General features: G+C 36.8%; 1 protein-coding gene across 5 annotated transcripts in view; it reads left to right on the top strand.

The window, feature by feature from the left end:
- LOC149577261 (kinesin-like protein KIN-7D, mitochondrial) overlaps positions 1 to 20,805 on the top strand; it is a 65,760-nt gene that overhangs the window by 35,316 nt on the left and 9,639 nt on the right. For all 5 annotated transcript variants that reach the window (XM_089822915.1, XM_089822923.1, XM_089822950.1 and 2 more), the window contains 10 exons: positions 2,429 to 2,482; positions 2,835 to 2,894; positions 15,319 to 15,397; positions 17,251 to 17,318; positions 18,266 to 18,322; positions 18,451 to 18,555; positions 19,436 to 19,540; positions 19,937 to 20,044; positions 20,159 to 20,290; positions 20,590 to 20,772. In XM_089822915.1, the coding sequence (XP_089679041.1) occupies positions 2,429 to 2,482; positions 2,835 to 2,894; positions 15,319 to 15,397; positions 17,251 to 17,318; positions 18,266 to 18,322; positions 18,451 to 18,555; positions 19,436 to 19,540; positions 19,937 to 20,044; positions 20,159 to 20,290; positions 20,590 to 20,772 (951 nt within the window). The remainder of the gene's footprint in view (positions 1 to 2,428; positions 2,483 to 2,834; positions 2,895 to 15,318; positions 15,398 to 17,250; positions 17,319 to 18,265; positions 18,323 to 18,450; positions 18,556 to 19,435; positions 19,541 to 19,936; positions 20,045 to 20,158; positions 20,291 to 20,589; positions 20,773 to 20,805) is intronic.

Below are 20,805 nucleotides of genomic sequence, written 5' to 3'. Positions count from 1 at the left end.
GTTGTTCCAAGTGTACATCCGAACATCGTCAAGAAGGTTTTCAAAGTGTCGAAGACTCCAGTTTGTGCTGATCTATAAAGGAGAATTCACGACAACTTGAGCAAAAAAAGATGGATCACATCAAGTTTCAACATGATAATGGACAATTCATGAAAGAGAACTAGAGGTTGTCAAAAGACGCAACACTATGGTTATCAACGTGAATGCAGTAGTACAAGGCATAGGAACTCCCAATCCTGTTATCATCTAGGATTGCATTGTCAAGTACAAGGCCTTTCAGAATTGTTCTTTTCTTTTTCGTCTTCTTTCTTCTTCTTTCATGTTTGTAGTTGGAGAAGATGCATTACATGAAAAAGTGTAATTACATGTAATGGGAGTTGCATGTATGTAAAACGATGTAATGTGAGTTGCACGTGTAGTTGCATGTAACCCTATAGTTTTTGTAGTTAGACTTGGTCAAAGTTGGTTGAGTTGCTCCCACTTTTTCCTCCCCCTTTTTCTCAACTCCTGTGCCTTTATAAAGGAGTGCCCCCTCATTGTAAAAATTATCTTTTGTTGTATGCAAGAAAGCTCTGCCACATTTGTGCAAGCATAACTTTGATTGTGTAGTACGAATTTGGGAGAAAAGTGAATAAAAGAAGCAATTGGATTCAAAGTTTTGATTGGAAGCAATTGTGATAGAACAAATTAGAAGCTTTGACTATAATTTGTATCTATTGTCTTGATTCATGTTATTATTGTGTGTTCAATAAAAGAGCATAGAGAGTTGAGAAACAATTGAAGCTCGAGCTTTGACCAGGGACAATTGTGAAAATCCATAGCTAGAAGCTTTGTCTGTGGTTTGTATTTTCATCTTAATTCACAAAATAGTTAGATTATTCTTACTTTTAGGAGTCTTTGTGCCCTAATTGTAAAATTTTTACCATATAGAAGTACGATCAGACTTAGAGCCAAACCGGTATGTTTTAGCTAGCCTTTGAGTTAGTGAAGATTTATTGGTATCACTGTTTCCAGCTCTTGATAGAAGTGTAGTTAGAGATTTACCTTGCCCATTATTCATTTTACGAGTAAGTGGATCCTTTCTTGAAAGTTAAGAAGAAAGGATATTAGTAACACTCTGTTTAAGATCTCTCGACTTCTTGCTTACCTTGAGTTGATCCAAGGAACGGTGAGAAGGGGGAGCTTTCCCTTTAAGGTAGGAGAGGCTTTGTCTCACACGCTGTGCTTGGTCATCTTATTTTGCGACTAAATTTTAATTAAAATTGTCAGTTGCAAAATATCCACCCAATAGTTTCCTATGTTAAACTAATAATGGAAATAAATCAATAACCTCATTTATGATTTTATGTCTTTTTAGAAGGAAATTTTGGTTGTATCTTCTTAAACCTTGTTGCTTTGTAATACTTTCCTATTTAATCTGTGATTCATTATTTGTTTGTTGAATACTAAAATGTCTGAAGAGGAAATTATTATCCTAATTTAATCCTCTTATCCTCAAGTGAGGTGTGGGCCAATGTGTTGTATTCCCAAAAACTTTATATGTTGAAACTTGTCACATGGTAAACGAGTTTCAATACTTTTACCTGGTTTTTTATTATTATTATGGCAAACCCAATTTTTATTACAAATGCTGTAGTTTGCTGAGTTTCTCTTCAAAGATTTAGCATGACTATAATATACTGAAACGTATCCATATAAGAAATGTATTGGGTTGGGTACTTTATGTTTTAATATTAATTTTCCTATTCTTTGGCTTGCCGCTTTCTTCATTCAGAAACACTTTTCGAAAAATACTGCATATGTTGGGTTTGCAGGTTGCGCCATGTATGGCCTAGGCTAGGCTACTGTATGGCCCAGATTTCACTAGGAAACCAGGTACCTTGTCTGAGGACGTCTTAGGGTTGTTTAGATGACCCTGTGCTATATCAGGCGAGAAAACATCTGCTGAACAAATTGAAGCCATTTTGAATTGTGAATTGGTCCATGGTCATGACTTGGTTGGAATTTAGGTGCCAAGAATATGATGAAGGATGCATGCTTAGGATCTAAATTCAAAGACCCATAGATCTAAAGGATCTAAACTAGCCTCTTACTATCAATAAACACTCTCAATAACCCTACTGCAAAAACACAATTCTGTTTAATGATTGTGTTGAAAACAATAAAATGGCCTACATCATCCACGCATGATACAATTTGATCAATGTTATTTGCTTCTTCTGCTTCTTGTTCATCTTGCATTTGGCTTTCCTGTCAGTCTAAAGTCTGTTATCTGCTGGTGTATATGCTGTTTAGAACCTAGAGGAGTCATTGATTTCTGCTTGTTAGCATTTTATAACAGTAGCCCATGTCACAATAGCTTTATCCTCTTATATGTGTCTATTATTGTGCTTATGCAAAGAAATGACTAATTGATTTCATATGACAGACACCTGGTCAACAGTTCCTTCTCCGTGTATCCTATCTTGAAATCTATAATGAGGTAAGTACTGCTTTCATCTAATGCCTAGAGGAAAATAAACAGCTGCAAAGTTTTCTCTTGTTTAACCTTTTTTAAGATATGTACTCAATTACTAATACGAATGTGTTCTTGTTCATGTTTTTCAAGATTTACTTAGATACTACCATGGTAATCTGTGTAAACAAGGGAAAATTTGTATTAATGTCTACAGATACCTTAGATAGGTTAATGGTTTTAGGGACTTCAGCCATTATGTGTGATGCATCCTGTCTTTAGGATAGAATCAAGTACACAGTATGCAACTATTTTTCTTTTTTTGGCAATGCATAAAAAATGAACATTTTCAAGCATGTTTAAATGGTTTCTGTTGCAGGTTATTAATGACTTGCTGGATCCAGCAGGACAGAATTTGAGGGTGAGAGAGGATGCTCAGGTATGTAGCTTGTTGTAAGGGAAATATCAAATATATGTCCATCATTGCATGTTTATGAACATTGACAAAAGGATCGAAGGACTGTTAAGATCAACACTATTTGATTGCTTGCTCAGCATATCTTTCATTGTTGTTATGATGGAAGCCCCTTTCCTTCTCTTTTTTACACTTTCTTACATCTGCAACCATAGCAGCGTATAGCTATGTATCTTTCATTTCTCATTTACATGCTTTGTATGATCAGATATCTGAAAATCAAAGAAAATTAAAAGAAATGACTCAATGTTTTCAAATGACAGTTTTATGGTTTCTCTTTAATATTTGGACCATAATAGAGGCCACTTGTTTATATTATTCATTGATTCTAAATATGTGTTGCTTGGAAGAGGAATGTGGAGATTTACTTATAAGATGTAAAGTTTTTTGGAAATTGATGTTATGTGTCGGGTGGATATTTTGCAACCAACAGTTTTGGGTAAAATCCAATCGCAAAATAGGTAGACCAGCCACAACGTGTGAGACAAAGTCTCTCCTACCTTAAAGGGAAGGCTCCCCCTTCTCACCATTTCTTGAATCAACTCAAGGTAAGCAAGAAGTTGTGAGATTTGAAAGGGTAATACCAATATTCTTTCCTCTTCGCTTTTAGAAAAGACTCCACTTACTTGTGGAGCGAGTAATGGGCAAGATGAAACCTTGAACTGCACTTCTATCTAGAGTTGTAAACTGTGATACTAATAAATTAATAGTCTAATACTAACTCAAAGGCTAGTTGAAAGCGTACCAGTTCGACTCTAAGTCTGGTCTTAATCTATGTTATAAGAATAATTTTTACTATTGGGGCACAAAGACTTCCAAAAGTAAAGAATTCTAACTATTTTGTAAATTAAGAAAGAGATACAAGCTACAATTAAAGCTCCTAGTCTATATATCTCCACAACTACTCCCAGTCAAAGCTTCGGCTCTGATTGCTTCCTAACTCTTTATACTCAATTATCAAGAATGCAAAAACACATGAATCAAAGATAACAAATGCAAATCACAGTCAAAGCTCCCAACTTGCACAATTAACAATTGCACTCAATCAAAATTCAGCTTCAATTGTTTCTTTGTATTCACTCTTCTTTCAAAATAACACTATACAATTAAAGATATGCTTACACAATTACTCCAGAGCTCTTTTGCATACAATAAGAGATGATTTTAGAATAAGGTGGGCACTTCTTATATAGGCAAAGGAGTTGAGAAAAAGGAGGAAAAAGTGGGAGCAACTCAACGAACTTCGACCTAGTCTAACTAACAAGAGAAATTAGTGGATTACATGTCATTACACTTGTAAATCGTATTACATGTAACTCTACATTTTCATGTAATGCATCCTCTTCAATCTACAAACATGAGAAAGAACACAAATAACAATCTTTAAGATTGTTCTTTAGTGCCTTGAATTTGATGATGACATCATGCACTGTAGGAGGATCTTAAATCTCCTTTGTCTTTGATATAGCTTCTATTCTCATTGTATTGACATATACTGATTTTACAACTTTGGAATTTTCTGCGAGAGAATCTTGCAAGTGTTTTGCAAGAGATTTGTACAAAGCAAACTTGTTCATTATATGAGAACCAAAATCTTCGAAATCCAAATTAGCGTTGACCCTGATTGTATATCTGAAGTCATCTCTTCAATTGCAATCAAGTTATCATGTTCATCAAGAATTTGACATTCTATTTGTTCCAATTGCACATGATTCAAGTCTCTATTGCCTGACAATTTGATAAGATTGCCTCCAACTTTGTTACAAGTTTTCTAAATGTTTCTTCTTTATAGCTCATGAGTCCATGCCATTTGTATAACATTTCAGAAGATGAAACAACATCACATGTGACCATGGCATCCAAATCAGATTTGGCCATCTCATCCCAATCATTCAGAATTTCTTTTAGAATATCAACTTCCTAACCTAAAAAGATATAATCAAGTCATGCAACATTTCCTCAATCTCTTTGATATGTTCAAGAATTCTGACTGCATTTGTGATGGCTGAAACTCCTTCAGAGACAACTTCTCCAAACCTAATTTTCGTTGCTTCCATGATTTATTTCTCTTGAGGTGTTCGAGATGTAGTGGCTGTATGTTGCGAAGAATGTTGTTGAATAACCTTATTTAGGCAAGCTACTTCTTGCTTAAGTTGATTCTTTTTCTCCCCCAAGTTGTGATTGCTTTTTGATACATTAGCAAGTGCATCATGAGTACGTTGTAGACAATTCAACTGAGATTGCTTACCAAGTTCGGTTTCGGTGAACTTGTAATCTGAACGATTAAGTTCTTCAACCGGTTTGTCGACTAGTGGTTCAACAACCTCCACAAACTTAGTTATATCAAAATCAACTACGATCCTTGAAATAATTTTATCTTTCAAAGATTTACACTTGGTTTTCTTAATAGGAAGACTATCTGGGTGCAACACAACCTTCCTTCTCTTAATAGTAATCTTGCCTAACCAAGCAGGCAAACTAAAACCCTTATCTGCTGATTCAGGAGTAGTAACAACCATCAACATTGATCTTGATTATATTTCTATGGTAATTGTATAGGTTTTAGTTTATATTGCTGTACCAAGAGGTGTTTGTTGAGAAGATTCTATCACAAATGGGTCAAAATTGATTATTGAAGTATCAAGTTGGGAAACTTAACCTTTTGTGAATGTCGGAAAATCCTCAAACATATTCCCCAAGTTCTCACATTGTTCAGTTGTGAGAATAGGAGGTGTTATTGAGGAGATAGGAAGCGCCAATGTATTCACCACTGAAGTAGGGATGGTAGAAGTGAAAACAGTGGAGAACGAGTCCACGACATCAAGAAAAGGTGTTTTCTGAATGGATGGACTTGGCTGATTTATTGGTTGCGGAGGAGATATGATCATAACCTCTCCCTCCTCTTCATCAGACTCTTCTTTAGATGTAGTTTCTTCTTCAACTTCCTCCTCATCATATTCTCGAGCGTGCACAGGTGCTTCTGAGGGTTCTTGGGATGACTGAGACCCCTTTCCACCTTTTAACTTGAACTTGAGAGATAGTGTTGCAACGAAGGAAGATGCACCATCTTTCTTTGAGATTTCCGGTTGAGATTTCCTTCTAGGCAGTCCAAAACTTCCACAATCTAACCCAAGTTTGGGATTCACTCTCTTCAGACCTTCGATCTTCAACCATTTGTTGGTATTCACCAGGATAGGTTGAAACCTATCGGAAATGGATATACCTTCTTTTTGCTGCCACTATATAGGAAAAGGACATTGCTTATCAAAACCAACATGATGGTATTTTGGATCAAGAATATCATCATCATTCTCTATTTGAAGATTAGATAGATTTTCAAGCATGTTAAGATCAATTATTTGCTGTAGAGTGAGCCTACAACAATACATTCTCATACTATCTAGTTCTATGCGCAGGTCAATCCTATTACGAGGTAATTGGTAAATACTTGCTTATTAATAACAGAGACCGAAAGGTCAATTTATACAAAAGGAAGAGACGATGTTTCCTTAGGAAACGATCGTAAAGAATAGAAACATTCTATTCCAGAGAAAGCAAAAAATTAAAGCAAACTAAAGCTAAACATATTTACAAGATAACCATTAACTAATAATAGACGTCTTATCTATTATTGTAATACCCTCCCTTAATGGTTAATCTATCTAACACACCAAGCTGTCCTCTGAATTTGACAAACTTATCAGGACCAAGAGGCTTGGTGAGAATGTCTGCAGTTTGATCTGAGGTAGGAACATATTGCAGATCTATAGTCCCGTCTTCAACCAGCTGTCGTATGTAATGACAATGAACATCCACATGCTTGGTTCGTTCATGGAAGACTGGATTCCGTGCTAACTTGATAACGCCTTCGTTATCAACAAACAGAGTAGTCGGTCCTGCTGGTGACATCTGCATATCCCCAAGCATCCGACGAAGCCAGACAACTTCACATCTTGCCTTAACAGTCCCTCTATATTCAGCCTCTGTAGAAGAGAGAGAAACTGCCTGCTGCTTCTTGCTGGTCCATGTGACTGCATCGGATCCCAAACTGAACACATATCCAGATGTTGACTTTTTATCATCAACAGAGCCTGCCCAATTTGAATCTGTGAACCCATTGAGTTTAGGATTAGAACTTCGAGAATACAGAAGTCCATAATCAGAAGTGCCCTTCACATAACGAAGCACACGCTTTGCTGCCATCTAATGATCAGCCTTAGGAGCTGTCATAAAGCATGAAATATAGTTGACTGCGAAGCTGATATCAGGGCTAATAGCAGATAGGTAGATGAGGCTGCCTACTAGTTGCCTATACGTAGTATCATCAACAGAAGGAGAATCAGACTTGGCTGATAACTTGAGACCTTTCTCCATAGGTGTAGATGCAGGTTTGCAATCCTGCATTCGGAATTTGTCTAACAAGGCTCTGGCATATTTGGACTGAGAGATGAATATACCAGAGGATTGTTGCCAAACTTTAACACCTAAGCAATAATGCATGAGCCCAAGGTCAGTCATATCAAAAGACTGGCATAAGTGTTGTTTGATTCCCTGAATCAAAGATGCCGAATTGCCAGTGATGATCAGATCATCCACATAGATAATCAGAAGGATGATGTCACTGTCAGTAGTCTTGATGTATAGATTTGAGTCTGAAGAACTCCTCTTGAAGCCTTGATCACTGAGGTACGTATCAATCTTGATGTACCATGCCCGAGGGGCCTGCTTCAAACCATAGAGAGCTTTTACCAATCTGAGAACCTGATGGTCTTTACCAGCAACCTTGAAACCAGGAGGCTGCGTCATGTAGACCTCTTCATGGAGATCACCATTCAGGAAAGCACTCTACGTCCATCTGATTGACCTTCCAGCCAAACTGTGCTGCCATGGCTAGGACTAATCTGATGGTGCTCATCTTTGCAGTAGGAGCAAAGGTCTCCTCATAATCAATGCCCTGACGTTGAGAAAAACCCTTTGCCACTAAACAAGCTTTGTACTTATCCAAAGTACCATCTGATTTGTATTTGATTTTGTAGACCCATTTGCAGCTAATGGGTTTCTTCCCTGGGGGAAGATTAGAAAGGACCCAAGTGTTGTTCTTCAGCAGGCTCTGGTGTTCAGATTGCATGGCTTGTTCCCACTCTGGAATTCCTTTAGCCTCGGAATATGTTTGAGGTTCAAACACACTGTGAATGTTGGCCATAAGAGCAAAGTTAACAGAATCTATAGTTTTTCTCTTTTTCCGAGTAGTTCTTCCATCAATGAGCTCATCATCATGAAGATCAGCAAGTGTCTTAGCCCACCACTTAGGCCGGAGAGGAGAATGACCAACAGTAGTACTAGGAGATGCTTGATCAGCAGGATCCTGATCAGAAGAATCTGGATCAAACTCAGGTGAAGCATCTTCAAAACGAGGTGATCCTGCAGGAGAAGCCGGAGGTGGCTGTACAAGTATCACTGGCAGGACTGGAGCTGTAGGAGCTACTGGAGCCCTCCCATCAAGTGGACCTAATGGAAGCCGAACTCCCAAATCATGAACCTGCATAGGCTGGTCTGCTGGATCAGGAACAGGAGAAACAGGCATGAATGGTCCTCGCTGCTCATCGAAGACTACATCGCGGCTGTATATGAGACGAGATGTCTCAACATCAATAAGGCGGTAGGCTTTGTGAAGACTGCTATATCCAGCAAGCATCAGTTTCTGACTCTTGGCATCCAACTTGGTGCGTGAAGCATCAGGGATCCAAACAAAAGTAAGAGAGCCAAAAACCTTCAGGTGACTGATTCTGGGCTTGCAACCTGACCAAGCCTCTTCCGGAGTTTTACCTTTGACCGCCACTGTGGGTGACCGGTTCAACAGATAAATTGCAGTGTTAACTGCTTCTGCCCAAAAATGCTTCGGAACATGTCTGTGTTCGAGCATGGAACGAGCCATCTCGGTGATTGTCCTGTTCCGACGTTCAACTACACTGTTCTGTTGTGGCGTGTGGGGTGTGGTGAACTGGCGTTGGATGCCATGTGTATCCAAGAAGCTGGAGAAAACATTAGCACAAAATTCCCCCCCATTGTTTGATCTAAGAGTACTAATAGATTTCCCAGACTCTTTTTCAACTAAGGGTTTAAACTTCTGAAATACAATAAATGCATCGGATTTCTTTTTAAGGAAATACACCCACATTTTTCTACTGAAATCATCTACAAACAACAGAAAATACTTGTACCCAAGAACAGAAGGAGTGGCCATAGGGCTGCAGATATCAGCATGAACAAGCTGAAGTACTTGAGAAGCTCGCCAAGAATCGCCACTGGGGAAAGGTGTGCGATGTTGCTTCCCAGCCTGATGTGCGTCACAAACTCCAAGGTGTTGGGTTTGAATCTCTGGCAAACGAAGAACAAGCTCATCCTGAGCAAGTTGTGAGAGATAATGCACATTTAAGTGCCCATATCGCTGATGCCAAAGTGTGCTGATGGAAGATCGCCGAGCAGCCATAGCTAAGTCTTGAGAATCACCAGAATCAGTAAGTCTGAAAAGACCATGATCCTCAAGACCAACTGCAACAGTAGACTTAGTCGCCCGATCAGTGATGGTGCACTGATGTGAACTGAAGGTGACTGCCAAGTGTGGAGAATGTCGCAGCAACTGACTGACCGAGAGTAGATTTAGTTCCATCCCTGGAACGTAGTACACATCAAGGAATATGAGCTTCCTCCCAATAGATTGAATTTGAATGTTGCCTTTACCAACAACCGTGTACTCTTCTCCACCACCAAAGATAACAGAATTTGAATAAGGCTGGTAGTCAGTAAACCAGTCTCTGTAGTGAGTGAAATGTCGAGAGGCACCTGAATCAATGTACCAGGCAGATGACTGTACATGATCTGCGGGTCTTTTAGCCATGAAGGTGTAAAAGGCAGATTCCACCTGCTCAGTGTGCTCTGCACTGTTCGCTTTGGGTTGCGAACCTGATTGCTTAGACTGGGCAGCTGAGCGTTTTCGACATGCAACCTTTATGTGAGCATACTTGTGGCAATAGTTGCATTGAATGTTCTTCTTTTTGGTACCATCGGATGCTGGAGCAGAAGACTTTTGCTGAGATGGTTGCTGAAACTTGCCCTTATCCTTCTGAAAGGATTTCGCAGCAAAGGCTTGCTCAGTGGAGGTGGAACTGGAGCTGCTACCGAACTGTTGTTTCCACCGATCTTGCTGAAGTAGCAGGGTGCAGAGATCAGTGAACTTTAGATCAACACCAGTAGATGTGATGTTGAGAGTCTCGATAAAATGCTCATAGGAATTTGGTAAACTCCGAAGAGTGATTACCACAATATCCTCTCCCTCCATCTTGCGACCGATGGCAAGTAACTGATCACGGATTTCCTGAATCCGATTTAGGTGTGCTTGGAGCGAGGTGCACTCATCCATGACAATAGAAAATAGAGTGTTTTTCAGAAAGAAGGCTCTGCTCTTGTCGGAAGTCTCATGAAGACCTTTTAGATGCGTCCAAATTTCGGCCACTGTCTTGCCAGATGGAATCTGAGAAAGCTGGTCATCAGCTACGGAGAGTTTGAGAAGCATTACTGCCTCTCGATTGTTCAGATCCCATGTATCTTGATCAGGACCCGGAGAAGTTGGACGCTGCTTAACACCCAGAACAAGTTGATCGGTGTTTCGATATTCGAAGATTGCGATGATGCGCTGCTTCCAGGTTCCATAATTGCAACCATTGAATTTGGAATTATGCTCGAGCAAAATATTTGTCAGAGATGCCATGGCACGTTTTTCAATGAAAAACTGTTAAAATTTGTGAAGGCATGTTCTTCGAGGCAAAAATACGGAAGACCCAGAAGAATCAGAGAATGACCCAAAAGAGAGCTCGAAAAACGCAGAAGGAATCTGCTGTCGTTTTCTTAATCCGCTAGCTCGAAAATCGAGGCACAAAAATCGAGGCACCCATAAAAAATGGACGACAACCCAGTTGAGCTCTCGAAAAATCCACCAAGAATTTGCAAACAAAAATTTTTTTCGACTCCAAAAATTAGGGTTTCGAAAAAAAACGTCCCTAGCTGAAAAAAGCTTGAAAAAACTTCAGATTTCTTGATGAAAAATGGTCAAATCTGCTTCCCAGAGCACGATGACAGACTGAGACGGCTAAGAGCATGAAGATTTGATATAGAAACATGTAGATTTTCACCCCAAAAACGCGAGTCTCCAAAAAATGGCCACGATTTCCATGCGATTTGCAGACCCGTAATTCGGGAATTTCTCCAAGCAGAAAAACCCTAGGTGGGTTTTGGAGAAATTAGCTGAAATAATTTTGGAAAAATTTAAACAAATAATTTCAAGAAGAAATTATAAATTTTTTCCGAAAAAATTTAAGTATTTAGCTCTGATACCATATTACGAGGTAATTGGTAAATACTTGCTTATTAATAACAGAGACCGAAAGGTCAATTTATACAAAAGGAAGAGACGATGTTTCCTTAAGAAACGATCATAAAGAATAGAAACATTCTATTCTAGAGAAAGCAAAAAACGAAAGCAAACTAAAGCTAAAGATATTTACAAGATAACCATTAACTAATAATAGACGTCTTATCTATTATTGTAATAAATCCATACATCCTTCGTGCGATGAACATGAGTGAATGCCCTCTTAATCATTGAATGCATCCCTCAATAATCAAAATCAAAACTAGCCTTGAACCTTTTTAATGTGATAAGTGGAAGTTATGCCTACATATTCTTTGCCTTGTAAATTGAATTGATTATATATTGACCAATTACCAAGGGTTGGCTGTAGTGATACCAACACCTGGCCTATGTAGAGAATTCTGATAAGATGTTACTTCCATGAGTTGTTTGGTCAATTCCATCAATATGATCTTATCTGTAGCATATCTTGGTAGAGTATATGGCTCTCCTTTGAAATAACCAACCCTCAAATAAGTGAAAGTTGGAAATTGTAGAAAGATAGCACCAAATTGATTAACTCTATTGCAAGCTTCATCTAACACTCGCTTGGTTGGCAACTCTTTATCAAACAAACACTAGATACTGTAGAAAGATAGCACCAAATTGATTAACTCTATTGCAAGCTTTATCTAACACTCGCTTGGTTACCAACTTTTTATCAAAAAAACATCGGAAATATCGAAAGAATGCATCTTGAACTCTTTTGAAATAATATTTGCTGTGTGACAAGGTGATTTGATAATAGTAGTCCTACATAGGAACTTCTAATTGGTCCCCTTTGGTGGAGAGATTCGAGAAAGATCCCATGGATGTAGCTATGTAAACTAGGTAGGGATTCATATAGAATGGCATTGAGGTTCCTACATTAAACAATTGCTCGCAAATAGTAGTGGTAATAAGTTTTGCCTAGAAGATGCATTCTTCATTATCAAAGATTTGGAAAATGAATTTATACATCGAAGGGTCAAAGTCAATGGAGTCTTTGAGGCCACATATCCTATTGAGAAGAGTTATCAAGTCCTTGCATTTTGAGTTGAAATTTGACCTATGAATGGTTTTAGGTCATCTTGAAAAAATTGCTTCTTTTGACCTTTAACCAATATGCACTTACACACTTTTGATAATCCACCCTTTTTTCATTCCACAACTCTAAAGACATATCTTGAGACAAATCCACACACTTTGCATTTTGAGGAATTCTAAAGATTTGTTCAATAACCTTTGGATCAAGGCTAATGATGACCTTTCCATCTGCATTCTTTATTGTCTTGGTTTTTGGACTGAACTTTTGTGCACAATCCAAAACAAATTCTAGTTCCAAGGTAACCAAAGGAAAAGTAGATACCAAATGAAAATTACTTTTCTTGATGTGCCTCATTTCATGTGTTGAAGGAGGTTCAACCCTTTGCAAGAAATCAACCATGTCAACATGCTTGATCTCTATGCCAGAAACATTATCAAGAGGTGACGAAATTTGAGAGGCGGTCACATGAGCTAACTCTTTGTCGAATTGGTACTTCATTTTTTTTTAGACTTTGTAGATGAGGGCATTTCTTGTGCTGCAACATGAAAATCCCAAAATGTGAACACATCATTAGAAGGTATTGATTCCATAAAAATGTTGATTCTTGACCAGCATCAAAGGTTTAGAGTATGGATAGAATACATCAAAGATCTAGTGTGATGATCTTGAAAAGAGATAGCATGCATATGCAAGGTTGAAATACAACTTGGGAGGATGGAAACATGTGTAAAGGATGAGTCCTTATTTAAATGTTTGAGGAGTGAATGTTGGACACATGGGAATGCGTGTAAATGATAATTTTTGACTTAAAAGAGTGACCTTTAGTAAAAAATGGGTTCTCAAGATGTCTTTACACGTAAAGTGGATTACATGTAAACATGACATGCGATTGGGTTCAAAAGATGAAAATGCGTGTACATGTGAATGAAGGGTGAGATTACATGTAATCACATGTGAAAAATGAGATGCAGTGTGCCATGACATGGAAAGTGGAATTACATGTAATTGCTCTTGAAGTGTAATTGCATATGAAAGGAACGAATGCAATGTACCTTGGCATGTAATGGCAGATATGGAATGAAATGATGCACTTGCACGAGATGATAGAAAGTGGAGTGAAGTGAAACGTGCTCAAGTTCTTGGAAAAGAACTTGCAATTTCTCCCTAATGAAAATAATGAGAAAGAAAGCAAACAAACAATGAAAATGAGCACAAAAGAATCAAGTATCTTTGACTTTAAATTCAAACATGCAAATTTGAATTTAGTTTTGGAAACATCTTAAAGTATGAAATTGAGAATTTTCATCATATTTAAAGGAAAAATGCACTATTCATGGCATCTCTGTGGACAAGTGTGCAACATCAAGCTAACACTTGCAATAGAATAACAAGAAAAGCACAAATTAATGAACAAGATGGAAAATGTCCACTTACTTGAAGGTTAATGAGCCAAAAATAAAGGAGAAAGAGGCTCCAACTTTGAAAAATTCTCAAAACAAACTTTTATCTCTTCAACCTCACAATGATGAATTCGAAATGAGCAATGAAAAACCATTTTTCATAGATATGCCCAAAAATGTGGTCAACTATCACCAATGCATGGGATGTTTTTGGGAAAATGTTAAAAAAGAATCCATTTTTGGCTAAAATGTGGTCTCAATCTGCCCTTGCATTCAATGTTTTTTGTGTTGGATCGTAAAAACGTGACCTATGATTGGATCATGTACACAAAGATAAAAACAACCTATGTTTAATCCAGAACTTGATCTCCAAACTCCAAATATGGACTTTTTTGGGCAAAATGTGAATCCAAATGAGCATGAGATGAAACATTGTTTATATAGATTTGGACGCCATATGCATGCAAATGCACGAGGATACAAAAACATCTCTAGAGGAAGTGATTTCAAGACATTTGATGGAGAGATCTGGCCAAAATCACCAAAAATGTGGTCTCAATGGACAAGAGCATGAACATTTTTTCTTCAATCTTAAAAAATTGTGTTCTATGAGAGCATATGCATGTATTAAAGGCAAATTGCACTCTTCAGTAGAGAGTGCATGTTTTAAAAACATGTAATTGAGTCTTCTCATGCAAATAGTACTCTAGGAGTGCATTTGCATATTTTAAAAACATGTAATTGGGCTTCAAGTGTAAATCACACTCTAGGGAGTGCATTACATATTTCAAAAACAGGTTAAAAAATGGTCTTTAGTGCAAAAACAGACTCTCTAGGGGTGTTTCACATTTCAAAAAACTTGCATATGCATAAGCTCACTCTAGGAGGTCCATTGCATATATTAAGTTAAAAGCATTTGCATGCCTTTAATTCAATTTAGTGTTGGATTTTTGTTTTTGTGAATTCTCTCATCATCAATCTATTACCTTTATGTATTTTTTTTAGCTAGTCATCTTGGTGCTTTATTTTAACCACTATAGGACTTCCTGCTGCATTTGAATTTGGGAACCAAGATAATTTTTTCCTGTGTCTTAAATGTAAATCTTAGCTTAGGGAACAAAGGGAAAAAAGGAAGAGAGAGGATCTTGAGTCGTCACCATAGGCACTTCCATTTGTTTGTTCATTTATTGCCAGCTAAGAACGAGTAAATATGGCTATTTATCTGTAAATACATTTTATGCAGATTTGTTATCTTTACTCCTTTCCTTCATCATTTTTGTTACGTTTCATTCCTTCATGCTTTTAATGTTTGTGTGAGAGTTTTCTTTTTTTCCTGCAGCTGATTATCCTCTCTGTCTATTGCTATGTTATTTATTCTTCCACCTAGCTGATTATCTTTGCTTTTCATTTCTCTTGCTTAACTTCTTTGGGGATTTTGTATGTTAAGTTGAGGATCTACTTGTAAAACTAGTTCTATTGCTTTGTACTGTGCAGGGGACTTATGTTGAAGGCATAAAAGAGGAACTTGTACTGTCCCCTGCCCATGCATTGTCATTCATTGCATCAGGAGAAGGTGTGTGATAGGAAAGAAAACTGATTATTTGTTACATAAATTATCTTTGTAGGTATATGCATTTTATCTCATCTATTGTCAATTTAATTGGTTGCAACAGAAATAAAGTTAGTTTATTATGATTTTTTTAGTTGCACTCCAGCAATTTCTAACCTGGTTATTATCAGAATTTTATTTTATGTGGTGATTTGACCTGTACATTTTTGAGTCATCTCATAATGACCTCTATACTCTTAGTGATTATTACAAGTCAAGGTGACCCACTTGATACACAAACACCTCAAATTATTTCCTCATGTATATTTATAACAGACATATACAGACATCCCCTAGCATTTGTTAGTTGGTGGAAGCAACTATGAACATTGGCTTTTGGATTTTCACCTCAAGCCTCTTTCCCCATTGACAAAGTGTTTGGAGGATGTAATGTGTTTTAAGTTATACCCATCTTGAAATTCTAATCAATGTCAGGATAAACTCAACTTCAACTCAATCATGTATCGATTTCATTTTTCTCAATTATTATGCTTTAGAGGCATTGCCTAAAGTGGTATCCAGGGTGATGTCCACAAGTTGTTCAGTGTCAAACTAGGAATAAAAAGTAAAATAAACATCAATAATGAGAATATTGAATATATAGAACAATAAGAAAATATAGTATATACATGCCATTTAAATAAACCTGCACAGTAATTATTGGAAGCGGCAGGAGACTGTAGGAGACAACAATTTTCCTCTATCATGCTTTTGTATTCATCTGCTGAGAGCAGTGCTTTCCTTCTTTGTGTAAATTGCTTCTGTGAACAAGTCCCTTTCTCTCCTCTTCACGACATCAGACAGAAATTTATTTGCGTCTAGCCAATTGCATTGAGAGGATCGTTTCCTATGTTATATGAGCTCCTGCTGCAGACATTCCAACATCCCTTGTCTTCATCAATCCTCTCTACGCATTATCTCGTTAACTTTTTCAGCATTGTTGCTCCACAAGATGGGGTGCTCATCCTCCACATTATTATTTTTATATCTTATAAAGTGGTTCCCACTACACCAACTGGTTGATTCTGTCCCCTAGCAAATTGCATAATTTATCTACTCTTATACAAGGCTTTAATCTGCAACTACCAAGTGAGCATGATCAATGACTAACTACATAGAATCTAATTGCTTTGCAAACTAGCCTATCCTACCAAACATTTCATCAATAATATATCAAAAGCAACCTCAGCCAATTCCTTCATGAAGGTGACTACAATAAAGGTTCTTTTTTGATATTCCTTGAGTTTTCCAAAGTAACATTTGTTTGATTAGCTAAACCAGAAAGATCCATGTTAACTTTAACTGAGTTCCTCAGGCTCCCCTTTGATATTGTCTTGTTGAGGGATTTCTTATAGGTTCCTGTGCTGAAACCATGAACATAGAAAATGAGAAAAATGACTTAAGAGAATTGGAAGCTGTCTGAGAAGGGATGCCTTGTTTGTAGTTGGAAGGGTAAAGTGGCCTAGGTTAGTGCTGAAGGACACCTTGTGAGATGGCTCCCTTTACTGCTTGACACATTCTACCTTTTTATGTATGGAGAAATCATTAATCTTCCAAAACAAGTGCCACAATAGCCAAAATAGGAAATGCACACGTTATTATTACTAGGCAGTGTGTGTTATATTCCAGTGAAAAACAAACTAAGATACAGCTTCAATCCTATCTAGTTTCATTTCAAATATCCCAGTCGTGCAATCCATTAACAATTGAAAGTGCAAAGAGCAAATTTTTTGTGTACACAACTATTTCCCTTCAATTGACAAAATATAACTACTATAACATGCTGCTTTCTGATTTGAACTGTTGAATTTAAACAGAGCACCGCCATGTGGGATCAAACAATTTCAACCTGTTTAGCAGTCGGAGCCACACAATTTTTACTCTGGTATGGTTTTTCTAAAGTGGAGCTTGTGCTCTCGAATATCCTTATTTGCATTAAATTTCTGAAATTGATTGTTTTTGGTATTTGTTTTCATAATTTAATTGAAATAATTGCTTGTCAAACAATGAATACATGAAGAAAGATGTGACTTTATAAAGAGTTATACTATCTTAGTATGCATGGATGGTTGGGTGGTAGGCAGCCAATATACTAATATGCTTCTGACACATTTTCACAAAAGATTTTTTGTATTTCTTGGTTTTCCCATTGAGAGCAGTATGCTGTAATCTACCAAAACTATGTTTTATGTTATGCATTGACTTGAAATTTATAAATGTGTTTTTCTTATAATTTCCATATCTAAACATTTTTCTGTGAAATGGTCTTGAATATTTGCCGAATCTCATCTCTATCAGACACTATAATTATTTCATACAATTTTGTGTAAAATTGTAGTGCTTCAAGGAAATAGACATCTATGATTTATGTAATGATTTAAGAATATCCAAGTTTAATTATGTTTTCAGTTCCCTAATATGAGTGGCAGTCTCCATCTTGTGATATCCATTTTTCATTATTTAAGTTGACACTTTAAAGTTTTAGAAAATTGTAGTTTTGTGGGGCATGGGGTATATGGGGAGGTGGTGGTGTCCATATTGCTTTTATATGTTTTAATTTTGGTGCTACATTATGTTGATAATTGAACTGTAAGTAACAAGATAAACTAAAAAACACAATAAAAGCAATACTATTTTTTATGTTTTTGTCATCTATCATGTCAATCAATGTTTGATGCTGATCATTCATAGATATAAGCATTAACACACTACATGTTTTCTATTTTTTCTGTATCTATGATATATTTACATGTTCTTTGTCATTTATTTGAAATTCTGACATCTCTTTTTATGCAATTCATGTGAGATCTATTTATTGACTTGTTATTTCAGACTATTGAAAGCAGTGCGCATGGTAGTGATGATGATGAAGTCACATTATCTCAACTTGTAAGATCATATTTTTGTACTAAATGTTTTTTAGATAAAATAATAATTGTCTCGCATTCAACATGATTGGTATTTATATCTTGAACATTTGAAATGCATAACAATTGTGGGTCTATTGCATCGTACAGAATTTAATTGATTTAGCAGGATCTGAAAGCTCAAAGACAGAGACAACAGGTCTAAGGAGGAAGGAAGGTTCTTACATCAATAAAAGTCTGCTAACTCTTGGAACGGTATGTGTCTTATTTTGTGAATATTGCTTTTATTGAGGTTATCGGCATAAGAAGATCACAAGAACTTACATTTTCTGGACAAGTCAATTAAAATCATGCTTAGCAAGTTAATTCAATTTTTGTTGAACTTTTTAGAAGCCTTGCAAGGTCGAAAGTTTAGAAGTAGAAAAAAAATGCATAACTCACTGTGTCATGATGTGAGGTCCATAAACTTTTCCTGAAATGTTTCAAATTAGCTAGCAACAGAAACAAAAAGGCTTCTTCTAATGCACATTGGAGCAACATATGCTATTGTGGGGTGAGGAACCAGGAGCCAGTCCTTGTATGAAGGATGTGAGAAACAATTCTCAAGATTATATGAGTGACGTGTGGACAGTCATCAGATAAGCTAGTCAGGGGAAGTCCGCAGATACACAATTTATTCTAGGGAAGTCTACAGGAAAAAGGTTTTTTGTTGAACAGGTCAATGCAATCTGGAGATATGGTTGATATGTATCGTTTTAAATGGATTTGCAATTAGGTTTTAATTTTTTATTGGAAAAATCACAAACATCTTGAGATATATGTTGAATGGCAGATGGTCAATAGGCTAATGTTGAGACAAAATCTTAAAACATGAATAACTTGTGGTTTAAGCTTGTCTGACATGATAATTGAAATATTACAGATTAATTTCTTGTGACAGTGTGGTATCCCGATTTTCTGTGATTGTTTCCATTCGATCTGAGTATGCAAATAGTGCTAGACTTAAATTCCATTAACATGATTTGTGGGCATTAGTAACTTTGAATCTTATGTCTTACTAGATTCACGGAATATGATCTATCAAGCTTCTTAACACTTATCTGGTTAGAAACTGGATATTTGATATGTGATGCAGGTTATTGGAAAATTAAGCGAAGGAAAGGCTTCACATGTACCTTACCGCGACTCTAAGCTAACTCGACTTTTGCAGTCTTCATTGAGTGGGCATGGGCATGTATCGGTATGCTTGCCTTTCTCATCATGTCATTAGAAGTCATTTTATTCAAAATGTAGGCATAAGTGAAAAGCTGTCCAATTTTAGATTTGAAGCAAGCTTTCCATGATACAAAATCAGATGTACATCGTGAGTACAGGGTACTTATTTTTGTTTCCTGTAATGTGTACTATGAGCCGTGTTATTGTTTTCTTCTGCCAAATCACTCTTAAACATATATCCAAGGGGAATGGAAAGGAAATTATATACTCTAAGGAATAAAGGTTTGTTTTTTTGAAGTGCATAAATACAAAAGTTGTTTGTATGCACTGCATTCTTTTGCAGTATAGTTCTTGGTTTCTTAAATAGGCATTCGTGTGACCGACCTCGTCAGTTAATGTATGGAAAAACTGATGTTTACAGCTTATATGTACAATCACACCAGCATCTAGTAATATGGAGGAGACTCACAACACTTTAAAGTTTGCTCAAAGAGCCAAACGAGTTGAAATTCGTGCTGCACCAAATAGGGTTTGTATTTCCATTACTTAAAAAAATGACAAATATAGGTACTAGATTAACATCTAAGACTTTGGAAATTCTTGTACTTTGTGTGTAAAGCTGAGGCTTTGCTTGCCTATGTAGATCATTGATGAAAAGTCGTTGATAAAAAAGTACCAAAAGGAAATTTCGAGTCTGAAGGATGAACTTGATCAATTAAGGAGGGGTATTATTGTGACAACTAGTCAGGAGGAGCTTATGACATTAAGGCAACAGGTCCTTTCCTCTAACCAATTTGTTACGTTTCTCCCTGACATTGGGATGTCTTGTGTATTGCATTTTTGAGTTACATTTCTGTGATCCAATTTGAATGTTTTTTTTAATGGTAGTCAATGATTACAAATTGTGTTTCCCCCCTTTTCTTTACGGTTAATCTGTTTTGAAGTTCTTATTCATGACTCAAATAGTGAAAAAATTTGGAAGACTGAATTATATCATTGCACCTATATATATTTAGCCTTTTAGGTAGTTATACTCTATTTGTAATGAGTCTGAGAGTTGTACACTGTGAACAGCTTGAAGCTGGCCAAGTCAAAATGCAGTCAAGGTTAGAAGAAGAGGAGCAAGCCAAGGCAGCACTTATGAGTAGAATCCAGAGACTAACCAAGCTGATCTTAGTATCTACAAAGAATGCGATTCCTACAAATCTTTCAGACATCCCTGCTCATCAGCGCAGACATTCTTTTGGTGAAGATGAGGTAATTGTAATTTATATTCAAGCCCTGCAAATT

The sequence above is a fragment of the Cupressus sempervirens genome, chromosome 1 (genome assembly GCF_028749045.1).
Source record: "Cupressus sempervirens isolate cs-2001-9-10 chromosome 1, ASM2874904v1, whole genome shotgun sequence".
Classification (NCBI taxonomy): domain Eukaryota; kingdom Viridiplantae; phylum Streptophyta; class Pinopsida; order Cupressales; family Cupressaceae; genus Cupressus; species Cupressus sempervirens.
This window is presented reverse-complemented; position numbering and strand designations above follow the sequence as displayed.